This window comes from Anabrus simplex, chromosome 3 (assembly GCF_040414725.1).
Source record: "Anabrus simplex isolate iqAnaSimp1 chromosome 3, ASM4041472v1, whole genome shotgun sequence".
Classification (NCBI taxonomy): Eukaryota; Metazoa; Arthropoda; class Insecta; order Orthoptera; family Tettigoniidae; genus Anabrus; species Anabrus simplex.
Window position 1 is genome coordinate 519633366 of NC_090267.1, and position 22410 is coordinate 519655775.

Below are 22410 nucleotides of genomic sequence, written 5' to 3' on the forward strand. Positions count from 1 at the left end.
CCTGGTCACGGCACCACTCCAAATCCAGCTGTTTGTGTTGTAAATAAATAAATAAATAAATAAATAAATAAATAAATAAATAAATAAATAAATAAATAAATAAATAAATAAGTAAATAAATAAATAAATAAATAAATAAATAAATAAATAAATAAATAAATAAATAAATAAATAAATAAATAAATAAATAAATAAATGTATGCCCCTTTTGCCACAGCAGACTTCTCTGATGACAAAGGCGTAAGTGCCTGCGATGTTCTTTAACCCTAGTTGCTACCTTCCTACATGCTTGGCCAACATAAACCTATGTACAGGCGCAAGGAATCATATTATATTTAAAGCAATATGATCTTTGACAGATCGCAAGCAATTGTCTATGATGATATTCTGTTTAAATTGTGCCTTCTGAAAATATTGCCAATCCTATCTGTGACAATTTGTACGTATGGCAAGAAGGACGATAACCGCGTGACAACCTGCCTTTTGGCTCAGGATGTAGCACTTCCTAAGTGCGTTTCCATTGCTCGGGAATGTTCTGGTTAGGAACTCAAGTTCACCATCTCACAAGCCTCCCTTGCTCGGCTGATAAGGGTGTTAAGCACAACACGCTTTTGGCAAGGATGATGATGAAGATATCTACTAGTATGGGTGGGGCGAATGACCTAAAGTTCTATCTAATTTCCTATAAACCAAAACATACAAGAACGGAAAACATCTCCACGTTCAATCTCGATGGTAAATTTAATGTTTGGATGTATGCTATTCAAGTGATCCAAAAATATGGATAATTCATGCTCACCATGGGGCCAGATAAGAAATGTGTCGTCGAAATATTTCAACTAGATGGAAGGCTTGAGCGTGCAAGATTGGAGACAACGCTCTTCAAAATCTTGCATATATGGTGCCAATTGCGATCCCATGCAACACCGTCCATTTATTCACATATTGTACCATGAGACTTGGATGATAAGGTGAAACAGATTAACAATGTCACCAGGAAAGGTTTCATCCGGTAGAGACAAGGTGTCCGTGACTAATGACAGAGACACAACATCAAAACTGAATAGAATATCACCAGGAGAGACGTGCGGCTTGGATAAAACGCCAATAAACTGCGATAAATTCCTGACGGATGCCCTGTTACGTATGTACGGCTTGAGAGGTTCTCCAATGTATTTGGCAATAGGTGTAAGGGGAAATCCGTCTTTATGGATCTTAGGGAGACCACAAAGGCGTGGAAGCAAACCACAAGAAACATCACTATATTTGTTACCAATGATGCTTTCACCTCCCGTACTGATAGACATGATATAGGCTTATTGGGATTACGCCGTGTGGACAAAATAAGGTAAAACTCTTTACTTTTTGCAGAGAACTTTGCTGCGCGTCTTCAGAACTGTTCACGAGAAGGACTTCTCTAAGAATGACGTTTGAATTTAGACATTACTAATAGAAGTGTAAGTGGTGCGTTCATTCGCCGCCAGATGGCTCATCGTAGAGCGCCAGCTGACGGCACCACCAGAATCAGTCTAGGAGGGAGTCACATAACACATGTACACACACATATTGTCAAAGCATGGCACTGACACAAAACTGAAATGAAATATCTGGTGATGAGGAACGTAGGTATATTTCTATCTTGAGTCTTCAGTGACAGTTATTTGTCATTGCTCTGAAGACGACCGTGGTCACAGGATCGAAACGCGTCAGCAGATTATAAACTTTGTGCTATATAAACGTTATCATGTTTCCAGAACCCGCTTTCAAGCTTTCCGAAGTTCCCACTAATCAAAGCTTACCAACAGTTTCTGGATATTAGAGGCCTTTGACTTTTATTTTCCATTCTTCAGTAGGTGAATAACAACTGGAAGGCCAGTTCTCTACCTCACGGTGTTTTAATCCACGTTAATGCACCTCAGGAGGGAATAGCGCCTGAATCGAGCACGTACGAAAAACTCCCTACTTTATCTCTCCGACTCCTGGCGACTACAAGTGGGACCAGGGGCTGCGATCTGAGTCTACCATTGCTTATACTTTCTTCCGTCTCTTGGTCAACACTTATTGTCTTTCGCCCGTCTCGATGTTAGTTGCCGAGAGCTACAAAGTGCCCTTCGTAGCCTTTTCCTCAGTCTTGCCGATAGCGAGAGCTCTTCCATTAGTTAGCGCCACTCTTCGTTTCGTTAATAAACCCTTCAACCCCACGCACTTCTGGCGAGTTTTGCTGTTGAGTCCTTTTTCTTTAAACTGCCGATTGACTCGGTCGTGTCTCTCATCGATGATCTGCACCCTGACGTCATTGATAAGCTATATCTCCACTGCGTTACTTCCAATTATTTCTTATGGGATGTGTAATTTTACGAACAGACAGATGGTGCCTCTATGGGAAGCTTACTTTCGTTGGTAGTGGCTAATGTGAGGAGGAGGCTATTGCTTTGGCGTCCGTCAAACCGATGATTTGGTGGAGGTATGTTGACGAGACATTTGTGGTCTGGACGGAACGTCCTGAAAAAGGACACGGATTACTAAACAACTTAAATTAGCAGCATCCTTCCATTAAATTCACTATGGAAATCGAGTAGGACGGATAAGTTCCTGTCTTAGAATATTCTGGTAAGAAAGAAACCGAACTGATCCTTAGGGCACACCGTCTATCGTAAACCTACACACACACACACACACACACACACACACACACACACACACACACACACACACACACACACACACACACACACACACACACACACACACACACACACACACACACACACACACACACACACACACACCTCCAGCACAAATACATGGAATTGTCGCGACACTCACCAAAAGGGCGATACGAATTTGTGAGCCATCAAATATCCAGTAGGAGATGAATACACGCACAGTCACGTTCAAGGGTAATGGTTACAGCGATGTGCAGAGGGACATTTAAGCGAAACTGACAGAACAAACAGCTCGATTTGTTCTGGGCGATTTCCGACAAAAGAGTAGTGTTACAAAAATGTTGCAAACTTTGGGCTGGAAAGACTTGGGGGAAAGGAGACGAGCTGCTCAACTAAGTGGTATGTTCCGAGCTGTCAGTGGAGAGATGGCACGGGAGGACATCAGTAGACGAATAAATTGAGTGGTGTCTTTAAAAGTAGGAAAGATCACAATAAGAAGATAAATTTGGAATTCAAGAGGACAAATTGGGGCAAATAGTCGTTTATAGGAATGGGGTTAGGGATTGGAATAACTTACAAAGGGAGATGTTCAATAAATTTCCAATTTCTTTGCAATTTTTAAGAAAAGGCTAGGAAAACAACAGATAGGGAATCTGCCACCTGGGCGACTGCCCTAAATGCAGATCAGGATCGATCGATGGATGGATGGACGGACGGACGGATGGGTGGGTGGATTGATTGATTGATTGATTGATTGATTGATTGACTGATTGATTGATTGATTGATTGATTGATTGATTGATTGATTGATTGATTGATTGATTGATTGATTGATTGATTGATTGATTGATTGAAGAGAACTGTGCAATCTACGTTCATCCATTGCTAAGACCTTCCACAAGCACAATTTGACACAGTCACAATATTTGCTCACAGTTTAAGTTAACGCAAGGACAAATTGTCACCGCTATTACACCCTGGGGTGTACAAAATTCCTTGTACTTGCGGCAAGGTATGCATTGGACAAACATGGCGGTCCACTGGTACTCGCATGAATGAACACCAACAAAATATCCGTCTAAACCAGCCGGACAAGTCAGCAATAGCAGACGGGTCGTGAGGTCGTGTTCTAAAGATGTTCGAGCTAAACAATAAACACTATAGGTCTGCAGGTCTAGAATTATTCAAAAGCTGTGGAAATACGCAAAATTCTAATTTCAATAGGTACACTGCATATCAATTAAGTTATACGTGGCTGCCAGCCATTAAGGATTTCACCACTGTTATTTCGTTGGCTGTTTCCCCAGCTCCCACTGTCCTTGTCATTGAATGGTTTACTTTCATAACTTGGATACAGCTGTTACCGTATTATTATTTCTTGTGTCTTCATTCTCGTTGTAGTACCTCATTCTCCACCAGCCTGACTCACACGTATTTCTCTCGTTTTTCTCCTGCTGCACACTTTTTCCTATCATCCGATCCGTTCTATTCCTCTATCCTGTGAGTCTTTCATGCACTGAAATTGTTTTTTTAAATTTTATTTTATCTTTATTTATTATTTCTTCTATCACATTCGTCCCTGGTTCATCTGATGACCTTGCTGTTTAGTTCGCACACACATACGATGGAACAAGAAACATCTTTTTTTTTTTGCTAGTAGCTTTACGTCGCACCGACACAGATAGGTTTTATTACGACGAAGGGACAGGGAAGGGCTAGGAGTGGGAAGGAAGCGGCCGTGGCTTTAATTAAGGAACGGTGCAGCCTCAGCATTTGCCTGGTGTGAAAATGGGAAACATTTGAAAACCATATTTAGGGCTGTCGACATTGGGGTTTGAACCTACTATCTCCCGAATACTGGATACTGCCCGCACTTAAGCGACTGCAGCTGTCGAGCTCGGTGAGAAACATCTTTATTGGAGCTCGGAAGGTTAGCATACAGCGAGCCATCTAGTGGCGAACGAAAGTACCAAAGTAAAAAATTCTTGATTTCAAAACTTTATAATTAGACAAGTCTTGCTCGTGAACAGACGAGATTTTCTAGTGAAAAAAGTGGAGTAAAGTTCTCTGCGAAACGTAATCTTCTGACACGGCATAATCCATGAGTGTTCTCTTTGCAGGTCCACCCGCTCCAGCAGTGGTGGTCAGCGGTGGCGACAGAAGTCTGACCGTTCAGTGGAACATCACTGGCTGTGTACCGGCCGATGTAACAGGGTATACAGTTTCTGTGATCCCCCAAGGACCCAAAGGAGATGGCTGTGAACAGATTGATGGAATTGTCTCAAAGAATGTCACTGCTGGAGAAGAAACTGAAGTCACCTTCTCTGATCTGCAACCTTATTACGACTATCAAGTGGATGTCACCGTGAACACGAAAAGTGGGGAAGAGGCGACTGGCACTGGTTACGCAACAACGGCCGAAGGCGGTGAGTGCTTCTGAATCTTGTTATAACTCTTATTCTAGTTCCAGAAACTGAGTTTTGTAGCGATATATGCATCTCCATGAACTGTGTACGGCATTTCTCATCTTCTGGGTCATCCTCGACTGATTTACTTGGTGGAGCCGGTTCAATAATCGCATTCCTCACATGACCTAGATCTCTTCTCTTATCATTCGCCAGTTGCTCTGAATTTCTCAGAAACTTGCAGCACTTTAAGTGTTCTTCCTTTGTCCAAAGTCGTAGGTCCACTGACCGTGCATTTCTTCCGCCCATGTTGTTATCTGCCAAGATTCTGCCCCATGTCATTGCTTGTCTCGGCCCTTTTAATTTTTCTGGTACCTTCTTGTGGCACAGTGCATTAGATGTCTTTCTCCAGTTGAACCACCCGGACGGAAACTGCTCTTTATTTCCAGTACCTTCTTTGGTAAATTTATCGGCATATAATTCTTCACTAACATTAACTATTTTTATTTGAACCTCCTATTCCAGGATCGTCTGTCTCGTATAGGATTTTCTGTAGATCGATAGCCTTAATATACGTAGGTGGGTCAAAAGGTTAGTTGCACTAACGCGCCGCAGCAGCGCGCTGTGTGTCGCAAACGTGGGCACAGCGGAGATAGGGACAGACACTGCCCAAACGTCTGTTAGGCAGGTCGCTGTGGTGTCTCGTCTAGTATTGTGTGAATAGCGGCCAAATGCAATGGCGCGTCAACTGGACGTTCACTCTAAATATGTTGTGCGTGCGGCAATCCGATTCCTATGGGCCAAAAGGAAGAATTGCACGTATATTCATCCTGAAATTAGTGCTGTGTATGGGGAGCGGGCCATTTTCCGGTAAGGTATCGTAAAGTGGTGTCAGCAATTCGAAGCCGGACGCACGGATATCACGGACAACCATCGCGAAGGCAGGCCCGCAACGTCCAGGACCCGTGCAAAGGTCAACAGTGTGAATGCAATCATTAGACAGAACCAGCGCATTAAACTGAGAGAAATCGCGACGCAGCTGAACATATCGTATGGCAGTGTGTTCGCCATTGTTCACGAGGACCTTGGATATCGTAAGCTGTGTCAAAGATGGGTCCCACGTCTTCTCACCGATGATCACAAGGGACAACGTTTCCAATCCTCTCTGGCATTTTTGCAACGCTATGCCGCAGACGGCAATGGGTTTCTGCGGCGAATCGTCACAGGCGACGAAACGTGGGTCCACCACTTCACACCCGAAACAAAGCGAACATCAATGGAATGGTTGCACCCCTCATCACCACAACGAAAGAAGGCCAAGGTTCAACCTTCAGCCGGTAAGGCTATGGCGACAGTGTTCTTTGACATGGAGGGTTTGCTGCACGTGGAATTCATGCCGAAAGGAACGACGATCAACGCGGCGTCGTATTGTCAAACGTTGCACCGGTTGCGTAAAGCGATTAAAGAGAAGCGCCGGGGGAAATTGAGCGATGGTGTGATTTTGTTGCACGATAAAGCAACACCTCACAAGGCCCGCCAAACGAGAGAACTGCTGCAGCGTTTCAAGTGGGATGTCTGGCAACATCCACCCTACAGCCCCGACCTAGGACCATGTGACTTTCATCTGTTCGGTAAGCTCTAAACGGAGCTCGGTGGTCGATGTTTCCAGACCGATGAGGAGGTGAAGGCCGCTGTCTCCGAGTGATTACAGAACGCTGGAGGAAATTTCTATGCATACGGCATCGACAAGTTGGTTGTGCGTTCGCAGAAATGTTTGGAGTCTCTTGGAAAGTATGTGGAAAAGTGACGTTACAGTGTATGTCGTTATAGTCGTGTTGCTGTTGTATAGGTGGTGTAATAAATGGCCATAACTGGGAAGTGAAACTTATTTTCTGATCTGCCCTCGTATAACTTATCACATTTTCTCTCTAAGCGTTTGTCCATTATTGTTTTCATGGTGGGACAAATATAGAAACTCAAGTACTCATTTCTTTGTGAATCTTCACCGGTATTTCGAAATAACACGGTAATCCTCCACCCATTCTATGTCTTCTTGCTAATATCCCAGTACGAATCTCTCCCTTTTCTCGGTATATCGGGCGAATTATCCCTTCATCTGAAAATCGTGGGGATTTTCATAGCATAAAAAGTGTTACATATTTGTGTTATTATTCCCAGTATACGAGGGTTCCGAAACTCGTATCTGATTCGACTAACAGCGCCTAAATTGCCCCTAATTCCTTTTTCATTGTCTCTAATATTTCACCTAATACGAACAGTGTTCTGCATAAGGACAATGTTTTTGTTTTTCGTCCCGTTTCCTCGTAACCACTCACTGTTGCTTAGGTTTTGCTAGGTTTTCCTTTTGTATTATTAACAAATTTAGTTTATGTTTCATATCTATTTAACAACGGTGCCTTTTGACCTGTCAATCATTTCCATTTTCACTTCGTGTGTACTTTCTCTTTTCTTACAACTTCGAGTTTCTTTATTTCTGTACACTTTTAGAGTCCGTTTCACTTCCTATTTTTACGCTCATCAACACTTTATATGAATTTTCCTTGTCTTTTTTTACAGCCATACTTCATTTTATCAATGTTGATAATACTTGTCACCTTCCTCAACCTCTTACCATTGGTATCAGTACTTGTAGTGTTTGGTAATGGAGTAGACCATGCAGCCAAAGACAGCGTCGAATGTCAGGCGGCAGTCTGGGATGGGGGGCAACGGCTTTGGTGGTGGTGATTATTGTTTTAAGAGGAGGTACAACTAGGCAACCATCCTCTGTATAACACTAATCAGCGGGAAAAATGGAAAGGATCCGACACGTCGAAAAATGAAGGTATCGGTCAAAGAAAGTCAAGGGCAACGAAGGACGTGAACGTGAAAGACTCCCTAGGCCTCGAGTGCTCTAATACCGTCGGGGTCGGAAAAGAACAAGTGTTGACCAAGCGAGGTCGGATAGGATAGACGAAATGTAGGAGCCTGGCGCGAGTAAGTGGAAGCAATGACAGGACTCAGCTGAGGGACCTGTGGTCGCCAAACACGCACCCAAGTTCAGATCCTCTCGGATCCCTTTTAGTCGCCTCTTACAAGGCACCCCCACCCACAGACGGCAACGGCGGACAAGCCCCATGGGGAGAGTGATGGTCCCTCAGCCCCACTGGAACCCATTTTGTTGGAGGGCAAACGCTTCAACAGAACTGGCTTAGGGCCGATGAAGATCTTGTGTGCTAAAGGGCTCAGGACGAGGGAACGACATGCGGAGCGGGGTTAGTGGTACGGGTGTCACGCTGCGGTGCGGAAGGTAACGGGAAACCACCGTATTAGTTTTTTCTTGTTCAACCATCATGGCTGAGGACACTAAACATATGTCCCTCAGTCCCCGGTAGACCTTAGATGGTCAAAGGGTGCTAAGAATGTCCGGGTCAGCCATCAGGATTGCAACATAGAATGTCTGATGTATGTATGAGGCACACAAGAGATGAATGACCTCTGCCGGATCACTGACTGGGAGTTCAGCCCGATTATCCAGACATACGCGCCAACTGCGTGATGCAGGATCTGAATACTGTCAATGCGAAGGCAGGGAAGGAAAGAGCACGAGAAGTGGTGGGAAATTTCGGGCTGGGTGTGCGGAACAAGAGGGAAGGTCGACTCATTCAGTTCTGCAAGAAAGAAAATCTAATCGTCCTGAACACCTTCAAAAGACAAAGCAGGGAACATATTCAGGTACCACATTGACTATGTCCTTGTCAAAGGAGGTTCAGTCAAAATGCACCCAGTCAAAACGCATCAGACCACACCAAATTAAACTTCTTGTTTAGGACGAAGTTACAGCGAGAAATTACTTTGAGCCACTCATTAGATTTGTTCTTGTTTGCAGAGTACAAAAAGGCACAAAACAATATCACATATTCCAAGATTTGTAAACACAATTTAAAAATTCAAATCACCACACTACACAATAAAAAAAACTGATGAGCGCTTAACTATCAGCTCTCAATATCAAGCCAACAAGCATTTCATTGCGAACATATTGCCAACATTTACGGCAGCAAAACAACGTAAATAAAACTGGAAATGCGGTAATTCGCGGTATAGAGCTTCCTGTCAGTGACTAGGAGGCCAGCGCTCCAGCGGCTTTATGGTGAAACTTCCCAATTACAGCTTTATGCTGGGCTTCACAAGGGATTGTCAAGGCCGGTATAAGGAGCGCAGTGAGGGATCCAGTCGGCCGTGCTCCAATTATGATGTTTTTCACAGCGTACGTGCTTGAGAAGTATCAGAGAGGACATCAGATGAATCAGGGAGGAATGTGGTTGAAAACAATAACATAAGATAACACCAGGATAGAGTAGAACAGAGCTGAAGAATGTGGAGAGGGGCGTTATCACATAGCTTGGAATGAACCACGGCATAAACCCAAAAGAAGCCCATTGTTGTACACTAGGCTGGAGCTGAAGTTGGTGCTGTCTTTTGATTAGAAGGTACAGCACATTTCAGCACGGTAACTTGTCGAGTGAGACTTTTAATATCGTAGCGATTTAGCACTCTATGCAGCAGTCATGGGGAGGAAAGGGCAAATGGAGAAATTGGAAATGAAGGACAGGAAAATATTGAGGAAGATTATGAGTCCCAAATCCCCCCCCCCCAAAAAAACAAGTTTTTTTTATAGAAACGCATCTCTCTACGTAAAGTCGGAGAGACTCTCGGATACAATCACGAAAAGGAGGATTGTTTTCTATGGACACATGTTCAGAATGAATCCTGACACAGATTAACTAAACAGATCTAGGACTTCTTTTACAAAAAAAAAAAAAAAAAAAAAAAAAAAAAAAAAAAGAGGCTAAACCCAATTGGTTTAAGGAAGTTGAAAAGGATCTGAGAGCTCTTAAGATTGCCGAACTCATGTTAAAGAATGGTACAACCAAAGCCGTGACCAAAGAGGTTCCAAGTTTAGAACAACATCAGAAAAGCGATTCAGATATCAGAGGAGCAAAGGAGGAGGAGATCAGTTAGAATGAGGAACTATTGGGAGAGGAAAAGAGCACAAACATCTGACGTACCCCAAAGATGGGTGATTCAAAATGAAGAAGAAGAAGAAGAAGAAGGTAAAGAAATACATTTGTTGTAGTCATGGATATGTATATGATATTTAGCTTCCATTTCTTTGCTTGCGCTACGTTCGGAATAGGCAAGGTAGTTAGAGTAAGAGGTAGGGATCACGCGCAGGTCTCCCCACCACGCTTGGCCGCCGATGACATCAGCGTGCATCCTCAGCGCCTTGCCTTCTGTATGAGGTAAGCTGTAAGCTATTCTGTTTTAGCCAGAAGTTAGAGATAAGAGAACTTCATTGATATTTTAACATCACCTAACAAAGGGCATTCCACTTCACTATTACGAGAGTAATAATAGAAGATCAAATACAGTGTGAATCCAGCAGCGTTTCTGAAGTATTTCGATCTGTATAAAAGGTTGTAACAATGCTAAGACTGTGATCCCATTCCGTATGTTCACGTTCTCAACACCCATGATAACAGTAACAAGGGGCTCTAATTGTTACAGACTCGAACATTAAAGCAAGAAATATGTCCGTTGTTACAAGTAATATTGGGAAACTATATACACTGTCAACAACACAAACAGCAAATGTTAGGAAACTGTCCACAACACAAACAGTACAGTAAATGTTCTCCTCCAAGTGCCAGGCACTGACAAACTCCACGTTAACATTAGATAGGCCATATAAATTAATGAGCCTGCATATTAACATTGCCTTTCATAAAAAAACAGGTATGTTGTACACAAAGTATAATGTTGATATTAAAAAAAAATAATATCAAACACACTTATCCATAGCATCACTGGAATTTCTTTGCTTTTCTTCTTTCTATATCGGTATTGTATTAACTGAAACCCGGTCTCCATTCGAATAAAAGAACGGCGTCTTACGAAGCAACTTGCAAGCTCATAACTTTCGGGGAATTTCTTCTTCAGGATATCCGTAAGGTTTGTGATGATGTTAGAACCATCATTCAGTTCTTTCCCGAGCTCGATAGCAGCAGTTGCTTAAGTGTGGCCAGTATACGGTATTCGGGAGGTAGTGGGTTCGAAACCCACTGTCGGCAGCCCTGAAGATGGTTTTCCGTGGTCTCCCATTTTCGCACCAAGCAAATGCTGGGGCTGTACCTTAATTAAGGCCACGGACGCTTCCTTGCCACTCCTAGCCCTTTCCTGTCCCATCCTCGCCATAAGACCTGTGTCGGTGCGACGTAAAGCAACTTGCAAAAAAAAAAAAAAAAAAAAAAAAGAACTCTTTTTGAAATCTAATTTCCACCCCTTGTAGTTTGACCTGTTTTCTCTCCGTAATCGCTTTCTATATCGAGGTTCTTCTTTACCCTAAAAGCTACAATACAGCCAGTGAAGTTTTAAAGGCAGCTCATCACGATCCTCGGTTTCGCGACTGTCCTCGAGCGGTTTTACTAGCTCTTCAAGGGGTTAAACGAACCCTTGCTCATCCTCCGGTAAAGAATTGGATGTTGTGGGCTCAACGCTGGCCTTAGACTGGCACACGATATCCGAGTTTTGATCTAGTTCATCAGTAGCATGTAACATATTTGGGCATAGTGTTTCATAATCTTCCGGAGAACAGATGGAATTTCTTATCGCCTCGGAAGCATTGAGGCTAAGAAGCAATGATCTCACCTTTAGCGTCACAGCTGTCGGAAGAGGATGGTCATAAAGCCTTCCGAACCCTCGAAGCTGAGAAAGATAGCTTTCGACAATGACTTAATGTCCGACTCGTTGGCTGAATGGTCAGCGTACTGGCCTTCGGTTCAGAGGGCCCCGGGTTCGATTCCCGGCCGGGTCGGGGATTTTAACCTTCATTGGTTAATTCCAATGGCCCGGGGGCTGGGTGTTTGTGCTGTCCCCAACATCCTTGCAACTCACACACCACACATAACACTATCCTCCACCACAATAACACGCAGTTACCTACACATGGCAGATGCCGCCCACCCTCATCGGAGGGTCTGCCTTGCAAGGGCTGCACTCGGCTAGAAATAGCCACACGAAATTAAATTAATGACTTAATTACTTATGTCACCATTTATTTAGGTCAGTTGCTTTAGGGAATACATGAAAGTGTATGTTTCGTTCCTTCGCGTGCCAGTTATGATTTGTGCAGCCTGCAATGGCACGACAAAGCATACTGAAAAGTGTACACTATTACTGCTTTTTACGTTTTATCACATAAAATAAACACACGCTGTTTCTTATACACCACAGATATGTTACTATCGTGTATTATTAGCACCTAGCTTCTGCGTGTACAACGATTCTTATTCGAACTACCTCTACCTCATTCAGAGCAGATTCAACGCGAGGGTCCTGCGTGACGTCACAGCTCTGCTTTGCCACTGCGCACCTCTCTCGTGATCCCTACCTTGTATTCTACGTACCTTGGGAATAGGGAATGAAGTTCGATCTCGCATATTATTTGGGAACTTGCACGAATAAGTTAATTTGAAAGAATTAGCGGCAGCGTCGTCATTTAAGTCCGTTTATTCGAGATATTGCAGCAAGGAGGAGCTGAAGTAGAAAAATCTCTCGAGAGTTGGGGTGGGAGCGCGAAGAAAACCATCCTATCAACATTTTTCATACGACGAAATTTACTAAAGCGTTTTCTCCTTGCACATTTCTTTCTAAACCCAATATTTAGGGAGGCATTTTGAAGTTTGTATTCCACGATTCCTTGAGGGTAGGAAAATCAGTACCGGAGCTGTAGAATGTGCCATCTGTGAAATAATAAATAATTTTGGGTACCACACAGTTAATGGTGCCACACTTATTGATCTTAGTAAAGGTTTTGATACACTATCACATGAGATACTAATTTCAAATCTTAGGCACTATGGTGTTAAGGGGCTTAATGAAATATTTCCAGACTCACAGAATTTTATCGGAAGACCCAGGCTTGGAACGAAACGATAAGTGTGTTCTGCGTCAATATTATTATAAATGTCGTATTATTATCATTATTATTATTATTATTATTAATAGTATTATTAATAATATTATTATTATTATTGTCATCATATTGTCTATATATTTTGACATGCAGAGTTGTATTTGACAGGTTCTTGTCACCTCCTCGCGGTTGTGGTATCAACTTATTTTGAAAATGAAATAAGATGAATGACATCGACATGAAAAGTGTGTAATCTAATTTCCTCTTTCTTGGTTTGCAGTGCCTCCTCGTCCACGGGAGAAACGCTCTAAAGGCAACAGCCGGGACATCGAGCTGGAATGGGAACTAGAGAAATGTGTAAATGGCATTGTGTTGAACTTCAACATTTCCCTCTTTCTTAATGGATATCTCGATAAGAACGAGTGTGGTAAACCTTTCGAGGATCGAACTGAAGTGATTGCGGCTAGCGAGATGACGAAGAAGTTTGAAGAATTGGAGCCCTACTCCATGTACACTGTTGTGATTGCGGCAAGCACTGCTGCCGGATTCGGGCCCCCCTTGACGCTCAGGATAAACACCACTGAGTACGGCAAGTATCTCTACTGTCCTTCAGTTCTACTGGACCAATCTGCTTCATTCTCTGCGGTGAGTCATGGGTCTCTAAATTCAGCCAACTTTGAGTAATAATTAACTGATCACTCCAATAATTGCAGGCGAAGGCTTCCCCTAACCCGCGTTCCTATACGCCTGAGAGAAAAACAATCTAAGTATTTAGAAACAGATCACATCATGACATACGCCTTTAAACATTATCTGGGAACACGTATCGGAGAATAAGCTAGCTACACTAGAAAGAGTGAAGGCCGTGTATCTTAAAACAGTTTTGTGCCTAGAAAAAAACGCTCCTTTGGGACAACCGTTCTATATATAAGAACTGCTATTAAAATATCAATGTCTTCTACGACACATCAAGAACTCCAGTATAGAATAAGCGAGTATGTGGACAGGCAGCATGACGACGTGAGAACGGATGGCTTCTGACTACGAGCTGTGGCGCTTCTTATTAAATGATTATTAAACCATTAAAAAGGGCGGGCACAGCAATCTCACTACGACAGGCAGGTCATCTAGTAATTTACTAAACATATTCTCTTGGAAGTGTAGATCAAACGTGCACGCGCGTCAACGTTCGGAGCAAAGGTTTCACCTTCTGGCAGTTCTTATCCTCAATGTTTCCACAGTTTTTCTCACACCCTTTGCTGGCTTTGTCCACTTCTGTGAATTAGATCTTTCTACATCGCCATCCCAACGGAATTTCTTGGGCCACGTGTCCAGTCGTTGTTTAGGAGATGGTCTCTGACTGCACCGTACGCTTCACCTGCTCGACCTTGACTCTTTTAAATTTGCGAGCCCTACGCAGTCTTATATTTTCGCGCCCTTCATAGCCTTTCCCTTCATGTTCGAAGGGACGGATCTCATTCATTTTCCTTCCGATTAGTTTTAATACGGGATGGCTGCCCTTCCTCTTAAAATAATAATGGAATCTCCTTGTCTCCCAATTTGATTGTCTCCGATATATCTTACTGAGGTAACACCACTTGCTAGTGGATACTGTAGAAGTCGCTCAACTAAGACTGGAACTTTACCACATCTGAAGGGTAAATGTTCCTTATCAGCTCCGTGTAATGTACTCGGATAGTTCATGTACAAGGTGTGTATACACCTGTATTAAATTAAATTAAACTCAAAATGACACGATATAATAGTACATATACCGATTATTTATTTCTACTTACATCTTAGGAATATAAAACATCCGTACTTGTCCCTCCATCGTCTCTGCACAGATAAATACGCCGCCATGTTCTGATGCTCATACTAAGCACCATCCTTGGGGTCACTGTCTGGGAAGTTTCGTGCACCGCATTTTTCAGATCATCAGTTCCAACATACCGCTGTTCCTTGATGTAACCCCATGGTGGCCATGGAAGGGGAGCTGGATCATTGTCCGATCCTGCGTTCAGACGTTGTCGAACAGTACCTGCGAAGTGAGCCAGCGCCCTATCGTGTTGAAACCAAACAACGTCTAAAGATTCCCGCATTTTGCAGCTGGGGGAGGAGCCAGTCATTAATCATCTGGAGGTAACTGTTCTGATTAACAGAACGTGGGCCAAACAGATGCATTTGTGTATTCGAGCCCAGATCATGACCTGAGATGGGTCTCGCTGGATTTCTTGGAAGAAATGTGGAAATTAAACATTGCGACTACGATAGCTGCGATAAATCGCACATTCGACTTCCGCCTTCCCAACCATTGTGTGGAACTGTTGCAGCATCAACACGTCTCTCCAAATCATTACACTGTTGCTTCAAGTCCGTAGGTGATTCCTTAAAAAACCCTACACGTGATCCCTGGGTGATGCTAAGGAAGCAATAACATTGGCTGCTGGACATATCTTCTAAAGATCTCCCAGAAAATATCCAAACTATACGAAGTAATCAACTCAACGGCTCTTTTAAGAGCCAATTAACTCGAAAGCTTGGACATGGTATTAAAATTCGCCAACTGAATATTAAAGGTATCAGTAGATCTAAGTGTGACGTTTTGTCAAAATTGCTACGTATTAATGACATTGATCTGGTACTCATTCAGGAAACACATGCTGCTACAGAAGATGAGCTAAGCAAGAGAGGGAATATTTATGGTTATATTATTATTGGTGCTACCTTTGACAATGTATATGGTATTGCTACATATGCCCGTTGAATTCATCTCATCAAGTACAATTAATACTATTCATACTGTAACAATAAAACTGCAAGATGTAACCATCGTAAATATCTACAAACCTCCAGCCATCTGCTGGCCAACCCCACCTCTTCCAGATGCAAGTCATCCAACTATCTATGCTGGCGACTTCAACAGCCATCACGAAACTTGGAAATATGCAAGAAACGATGATTGCGGCATAGCTTTAGTAGAATGGTCAGAAGACCAAAACGTACATCTTATATTTGATTCAAAAGACAAAGGCACGTTTAGATCTGCTGCTTGGAAGCGAGACCAACCCAGACCTCTGTTTCGTCACATGTGACTCTGTTGGCAACCCTCTACCCATGATGAGAGAAGTTTTGGGGGACTTCCCAAATAGTCAACACAGACCAATCTTCCTTGAGATGGGCATCTCTGTTCCCTTAATTAGATCTTTCCCACGCCCACGCTGGACTTTAAAAAGGCAAACTGGAAGAAATTCTCTGAAGAGCTGGACAAATGCATCAGATGGATTCCGGAAACCAGCGATAATTATCCGAGATTTGTAGTGCTTTGAAATCTGTAGCCAAAAAGCACATCCCATGAGGCTACAGGAAAGAATACGTTCCTGGATGGAGTGAACAGACCGATGCCCTATACAAAGGTTTTCTTGAAACAGGTGCCCATACGACTTGTGAGGAGCTATTACGGAGTTTGGATGAAAATCTTAGACAGAAATGGACAGAAGCAGTTAGTAACTTGTATTTCTCTCATTACACTAGAGAAGCCTGGAGCCTATTGAGAAAACTTGGAGGAAGCTCAACAGGAGTTAGAGAGAAGTCAACTATCTCAACAAACACAATAGCCTCCCATATAGTTTTAACTTCAAGGGTTACATAAGATAAAAAGCTTACAAAAACGGTGAAAAAGAACCAAAGGATGCTTAAACGTACCTCTCCAACCTCTTCCGAGTACTCTGAAGCCTTCACGATTGATGAGGTTGATACAGCATTATAGGACAGGAAAGTTGGAAAGGCACCAGGTTTCGATAGAATACATCCTGAATTTATCGTAAATATGGGACGGAATGCGAGAAGGTGGTTGACGTGCTTCTTTACCGACATATTTCAGAGAGGCATTCTTCCTAAGGAGTACTAAAATCCTGGCCATATTGAAACCTGGCAAACCAAAAGATATACCACAAAGCTACAGACCAATCGCTCTCCTCAGTTGTTGCTACAAACTCCTTGAAAGAATACTATACAACAGAATTAGCATTGTAATTAATCAACATATTCCTATTGACCAAGCTGATTTTAGGCAGAATCGTAGCTGTTGTGACCAAGTCCTTGCACTCACAACATGCATAGAAGCAGGTTTTCAGCAACAGTTGAAAACGTCTGTTGTTTTTCTGGATCTTTCTGCTGCTCATGACACGGTTTGGAGAGAAGGGCTGCTGTATAAACGTCTTCAGGTATTACCATGCAAAACCACGGTACAATTAATTGGAAACATCATTAATAATAGTCTCTTTCAGGTTGTTCTACGGAATAGGAATAGCAAGCTGAGAAGATTGAACAAGGGTCTCCCTCTAGGATCAGTCTTGGCTCCTCTCCTGTTCAATCTGTATGTATCAGATTTGCCACCAACGAAATATAGAACATTTTGCTATGCTGATGATATAGCTTTAGCTACAAGTCATACACTGACTGACAGAGCAAATGCAACACCAAGAAGGAGTGGTCAGAACTTTATGCCAATTGCAGGGCAGACTGACGTCACTGAGGTATGCTCATGATGTGAAATGCGCCGCTGTGCTGCGCACGTAGCGAACGATAAATGGGACACGGCGTTGGCGAATGGCCCACTTCGTACCGTGATTTCTCAGCCGACAGTCATTGTAGAACGTGTTGTCGTGTGCCACAGGACACGTGTATAGCTAAGAATGCCAGGCCGCCGTCAACGGAGGCATTTCCAGCAGACAGACGACTTTACGAGGGGTATGGTGATCGGGCTGAGGAGGGCAGGTTGGTCGCTTCGTCAAATCGCAGCCGATACCCATAGGGATGTGTCCACGGTGCAGCGCCTGTGGCGAAGATGGTTGGCGCAGGGACATGTGGCACGTGCGAGGGGTCCAGGCGCAGCCCGAGTGACGTCAGCACGCGAGGATCGGCGCATCCGCCGCCAAGCGGTGGCAGCCCCGCACGCCACGTCAACCGCCATTCTTCAGCATGTGCAAGACACCCTGGCTGTTCCAATATCGACCAGAACAATTTCCCGTCGATTGGTTGAAGGAGGCCTGCACTCCCGGCGTCCGCTCAGAAGACTACCATTGACTCCACAGCATGGACGTGCACGCCTGGCATGGTGCCGGGCTAGAGCGACTTGGATGAGGGAATGGCGGAACGTCGTGTTCTCCGATGAGTCACCCTTCTGTTCTGTCAGTGATAGTCACCGCAGACGAGTGTGGCGTCGGCGTGGAGAAAGGTCAAACTCGGCAGTAACTGTGGAGCGCCCTACCGCTAGAGAACGCGGCATCATGGTTTGGGGCGCTATTGCGTATGATTCCACGTCACCTCTAGTGCGTATTCAAGGCACGTTAAATGCCCACCGCTACGTGCAGCATGTGCTGCGGCCGGTGGCACTCCCGTACCTTCAGGGGCTGCCCAATGCTCTGTTTCAGCAGGATAATGCCCGCCCACACACTGCTCGCATCTCCCAACAGGCTCTACGAGGTGTACAGATGCTTCCGTGGCCAGCGTACTCTCCGGATCTCTCACCAATCGAACACGTGTGGGATGTCATTGGACGCCGTTTGCAAACTTTGCCCCAGCCTCGTACGGACGACCAACTGTGGCAAATGGTTGACAGAGAATGGAGAACCATCCCTCAGGACACCATCCGCACTCTTATTGACTCTGTACCTCGACGTGTTTCTGCGTGCATCGCCGCTCGCGGTGGTCCTACATCCTACTGAGTCGATGCCGTGCGCATTGTGTAACCTGCATATCGGTTTGAAATAAACATCAATTATTCGTCCGTGCCGTCTCTGTTTTTTTCCCCAACTTTCATCCCTTTCGAACCACTCCTCCTTGGTGTTGCATTGTCACTGTCGGTCAGTGTAGTAACCTGAAAGAAACGGAGAACATTTTAACCGTATGTAAGCTTTGGGAAGGCATTCTTTCTGATTATATTAGACATGTTTGTGAAATTAATAACTGGTTCGATAGAAGGCAATTCGGTTTTAGGAAAGGTTATTCCACTGAAGCTCAACTTGTAGGATTCCAGCAAGATATAGCAGATATCTTGGATTCTGGAGGTCAAATGGACTGTATCGCGATTGACATGTCTGAAGCATTTTATAGGGTGGATCATGGGAGACTACTGGCAAAAATGAGTGCAATTGGGCTAGACAAAAGAGTGACTGAATGGGTTGCTATATTTCTAGAAAATAGATCTCAGAGAGTTAGAGTAGGTGAAGCTTTGTCTGACCCTGTAATAGTTGAGATGGGAGTTCCTCAGGGCAGTGTTATCGGACCTTTATGTGTTCTTATATATATAAATGATATGAGTAAAGGAGTGGAATCGGAGGTAAGGCTTTTTGCAGATGATGTTATTCTCTATATAATGATAAATAAGTTACAAGATTGTGAGCAACTGCAACGTGACCTCGAAAATATTGTGAGATGGACAGCAGGCAATGGTATGTTGATAAACGGGGCTAAAAGTCAGGTTGTGAGTTTCACAAATAGGAGAAGTCCTCTCAGTTTTAATTACTGCGTTGATGGGGTGAAAGTTCCTTTTGGGGATCATTGTAAGTATCTAGGTGTTAATATATGAAAGATCTTCATTGGGGTAATCACATAAATGGGATTGTAAATAAAGGGTACAGATCTCTGCACATGGTTGTGAGGGTGTTTAGGGGTTGTAGTAAGGATGTAAAGGAGAGTGCATATAAGTCTCTGGTAAGACCCCAACTAGAGTATGGTTCCAGTGTATGGGACCCTCACCAGGATTACCTGATTCAAGAACTGGAAAAAATCCAAAGAAAAGCAGCTCGATTTGTTCTGGATGATTTCCGACAAAAGAGTAGCGTTACAAAAATGTTGCAATGTTTGGGTTGGGAAGAACTGAGAGAAAGAAGAAGAGCTGCTCGACTAAGTGGTATGTTCCGAGCTGTCAGCGGAGAGATGGCATGGAATGACAATAGTAGACGAATAGGTTTGAATGGCGTCTATAAAAGTAGGAAAGATCACAATATGAAGATAAAGTTGGAATTCAAGAGGACAAACTGGGGCAAATATTCATTTATAGGAAGGGGAGTTAGGGATTGGAATAACTTACCAAGGGAGATGTTCAATAAATTTCCAATTTCTTTGAAATCATTTCGGAAAAGGCTAGGAAAACAACAGATAGGGAATCTGCGACCTGGGCGACTGCCCTAAATGCAGATCAGTATTGATTGAGTTGATAGCTGCAATCGCTTAAATGCGGCCAGTATCCAGTATTCGGGAGATAGTAGGTTTGAACACCACTGTCGGTAGCCCTGAGAATGGTTTTCCGTGGTTTCCCATTTTCACACCAGGCAAATGCTGGGGCTGTACCGTTCCTTAATTAAGGCCACGGCCGCTTGCTTCCCACTCCTAGCCCTTCCTTCTCCCATCGTCGTCATAAGACCTATCTGTGTCGGTGCGACGTGAAGCAACTAGCAAAAAAAAAAAGAAAAATAATAACATTTTAACTGATGACCTTTCCATTCTTAGAGACTATTTTCGGAAATGGAAACTCCAACCAAGCACCAGCAAAACTGAGGTGTCCTGCTTTCATCTAAATAACAAAATGGTAAACTGCACTCTCCAAGTGTCTTTTAACGGTAAGGTCCTCAGTCACAATACCCAAAGTACTTAGGTATAACATTAGATCGGACACTCTCCTTCAGGCAACATCTAGTAAATACAGCAGCAAAGATTAGGAGTCGTAACAACATTCTGCAGAAGTTGTGTGGTACTACCTGGGGTGCTTCTGCAACTACCTTGAGATGTTCTGCCCTTGGTTTAGTTTTCTCTGCGGCAGAATATTGTGCTCCTGTGTGGGTCAACAGCTGCCATGTGAAACTTGTGGACACTCAACTCAACAACACCATGAGGATTATTTCATGGGTAAGAAGATCAACTCCTACCTAGTGGCTTCCTGTCTTGAGCAACATCATGCCTCCTTCATTCCGTAGAGCACAAGCACTGTTGAGAGAATGCTCCAGGATGAGAACCCTGACTTGCCCATCCACTCCAATATTCCTGACCTTCAGAGGAACCGGTTGAAATCTAGACATCCGCCAGTTAAGTTCGCTCAGAAGCTCACAGAAGACAATTTCAACCCCTATGCCCAATGGAAGGAAGAATGGATCTCAAAAATAGGTGAACACCTCTGGCCTTTCTTCCCACCTACTTCGAGGTCTGATCTCCCAAGAACAACTTGGACCATCCTTAATAGGATCATAACACCAAATTCAAGTCAGGTGGATGGTATTCCACTTCTCGGCGTGTAACGAACACTGCCCGTTAGAAAGGATTTATTTTCCCACGCTAACAACGTCTTCTTTGTGGGTGCTGCTTTCATAAACCGCGCAACGAAAACGTACCTCACACTTTTAATTGATTTGCTAGTAATCCGCACAGCGACCAGCAAACTTTCCTCAATCATATTATCAGTTGTAGCAGTCATTCTTTCAATATCTTGGCACGAACTGCTGTCAAAAATCGAAGGCGATAACAATGGGTATCTGACAAGGAGCAGGGGTATACATTCGACCATACAAACAGATAGAGAGGGCGCCACGGTACAAATCAGCTGATGTTGGGCACCTATCGTAGTTTCCGCGGGCCATCGGCGTAAGCGGAGAGATTTCAAGGATTTACTGTCGACAAATCAGGCTTTTTCTATACAATTTTAATATATTACACACATAAAAACACGTATTTTTATGTGATAATTGAAGTACACCAGTCTGAAGAAATATAGCAAAAATAGTCATATCTTGCTCTGCTTACAATCGCAGTCAGAGATTTGAAAAGGCGAGTAAAATATATCTTTTCACAGGTACGGATTAATATATGTCTTGATTTCATACAGGCTTCCAGAGAAAACGAAAATGACTTGTACTCTTCTCCCATAGACATGCTTACTTGGGACCAAATGAAATATTAGGCCTACTGTAGTTTAGTTCTGACTTATACTACATCGTGGACTTATCTTATTTTGAGCATTTTTTGACATACTCGTTCTTTCTGTAGCCTAAGTTTATTTCTGGACCGTATAGCACAGCGGTAAGTCGCGCACCATGACTGCGGCTGAGCCGGATGTCTGGAGATAGGAAGTTCGAATCCCGGTGCTGACAGTGGCCATCCTTAGAGTGGTGGTTTTACCCGGATTTTCCCAAACTCCTTCCAGGAAAATGCCGGGATGGTACATAGTTTGAATCCCCCCTCGCTACTCGAATCCTAGACCTTAAAAGCTAGTTACACACAGTAGGTCATGAGGCGAATGTTACATCTTATTAGGCTTAACTAACTCAGTTATAGTTTGATATAGCCTGAGCATTTAGAACAGTTGACC

The 22410-nt window shown here is 43.5% G+C and overlaps 1 protein-coding gene across 1 annotated transcript in view; it reads left to right on the forward strand.

The window, feature by feature from the left end:
• LOC136866889 (receptor-type tyrosine-protein phosphatase H) overlaps nucleotides 1-22410 on the forward strand; it is an 819913-nt gene that overhangs the window by 388591 nt on the left and 408912 nt on the right. The window contains exons 10-11 of the mRNA XM_068227107.1: nucleotides 4787-5092; nucleotides 13327-13635. Of these exons, the coding sequence (XP_068083208.1) occupies nucleotides 4787-5092; nucleotides 13327-13635 (615 nt within the window). The remainder of the gene's footprint in view (nucleotides 1-4786; nucleotides 5093-13326; nucleotides 13636-22410) is intronic.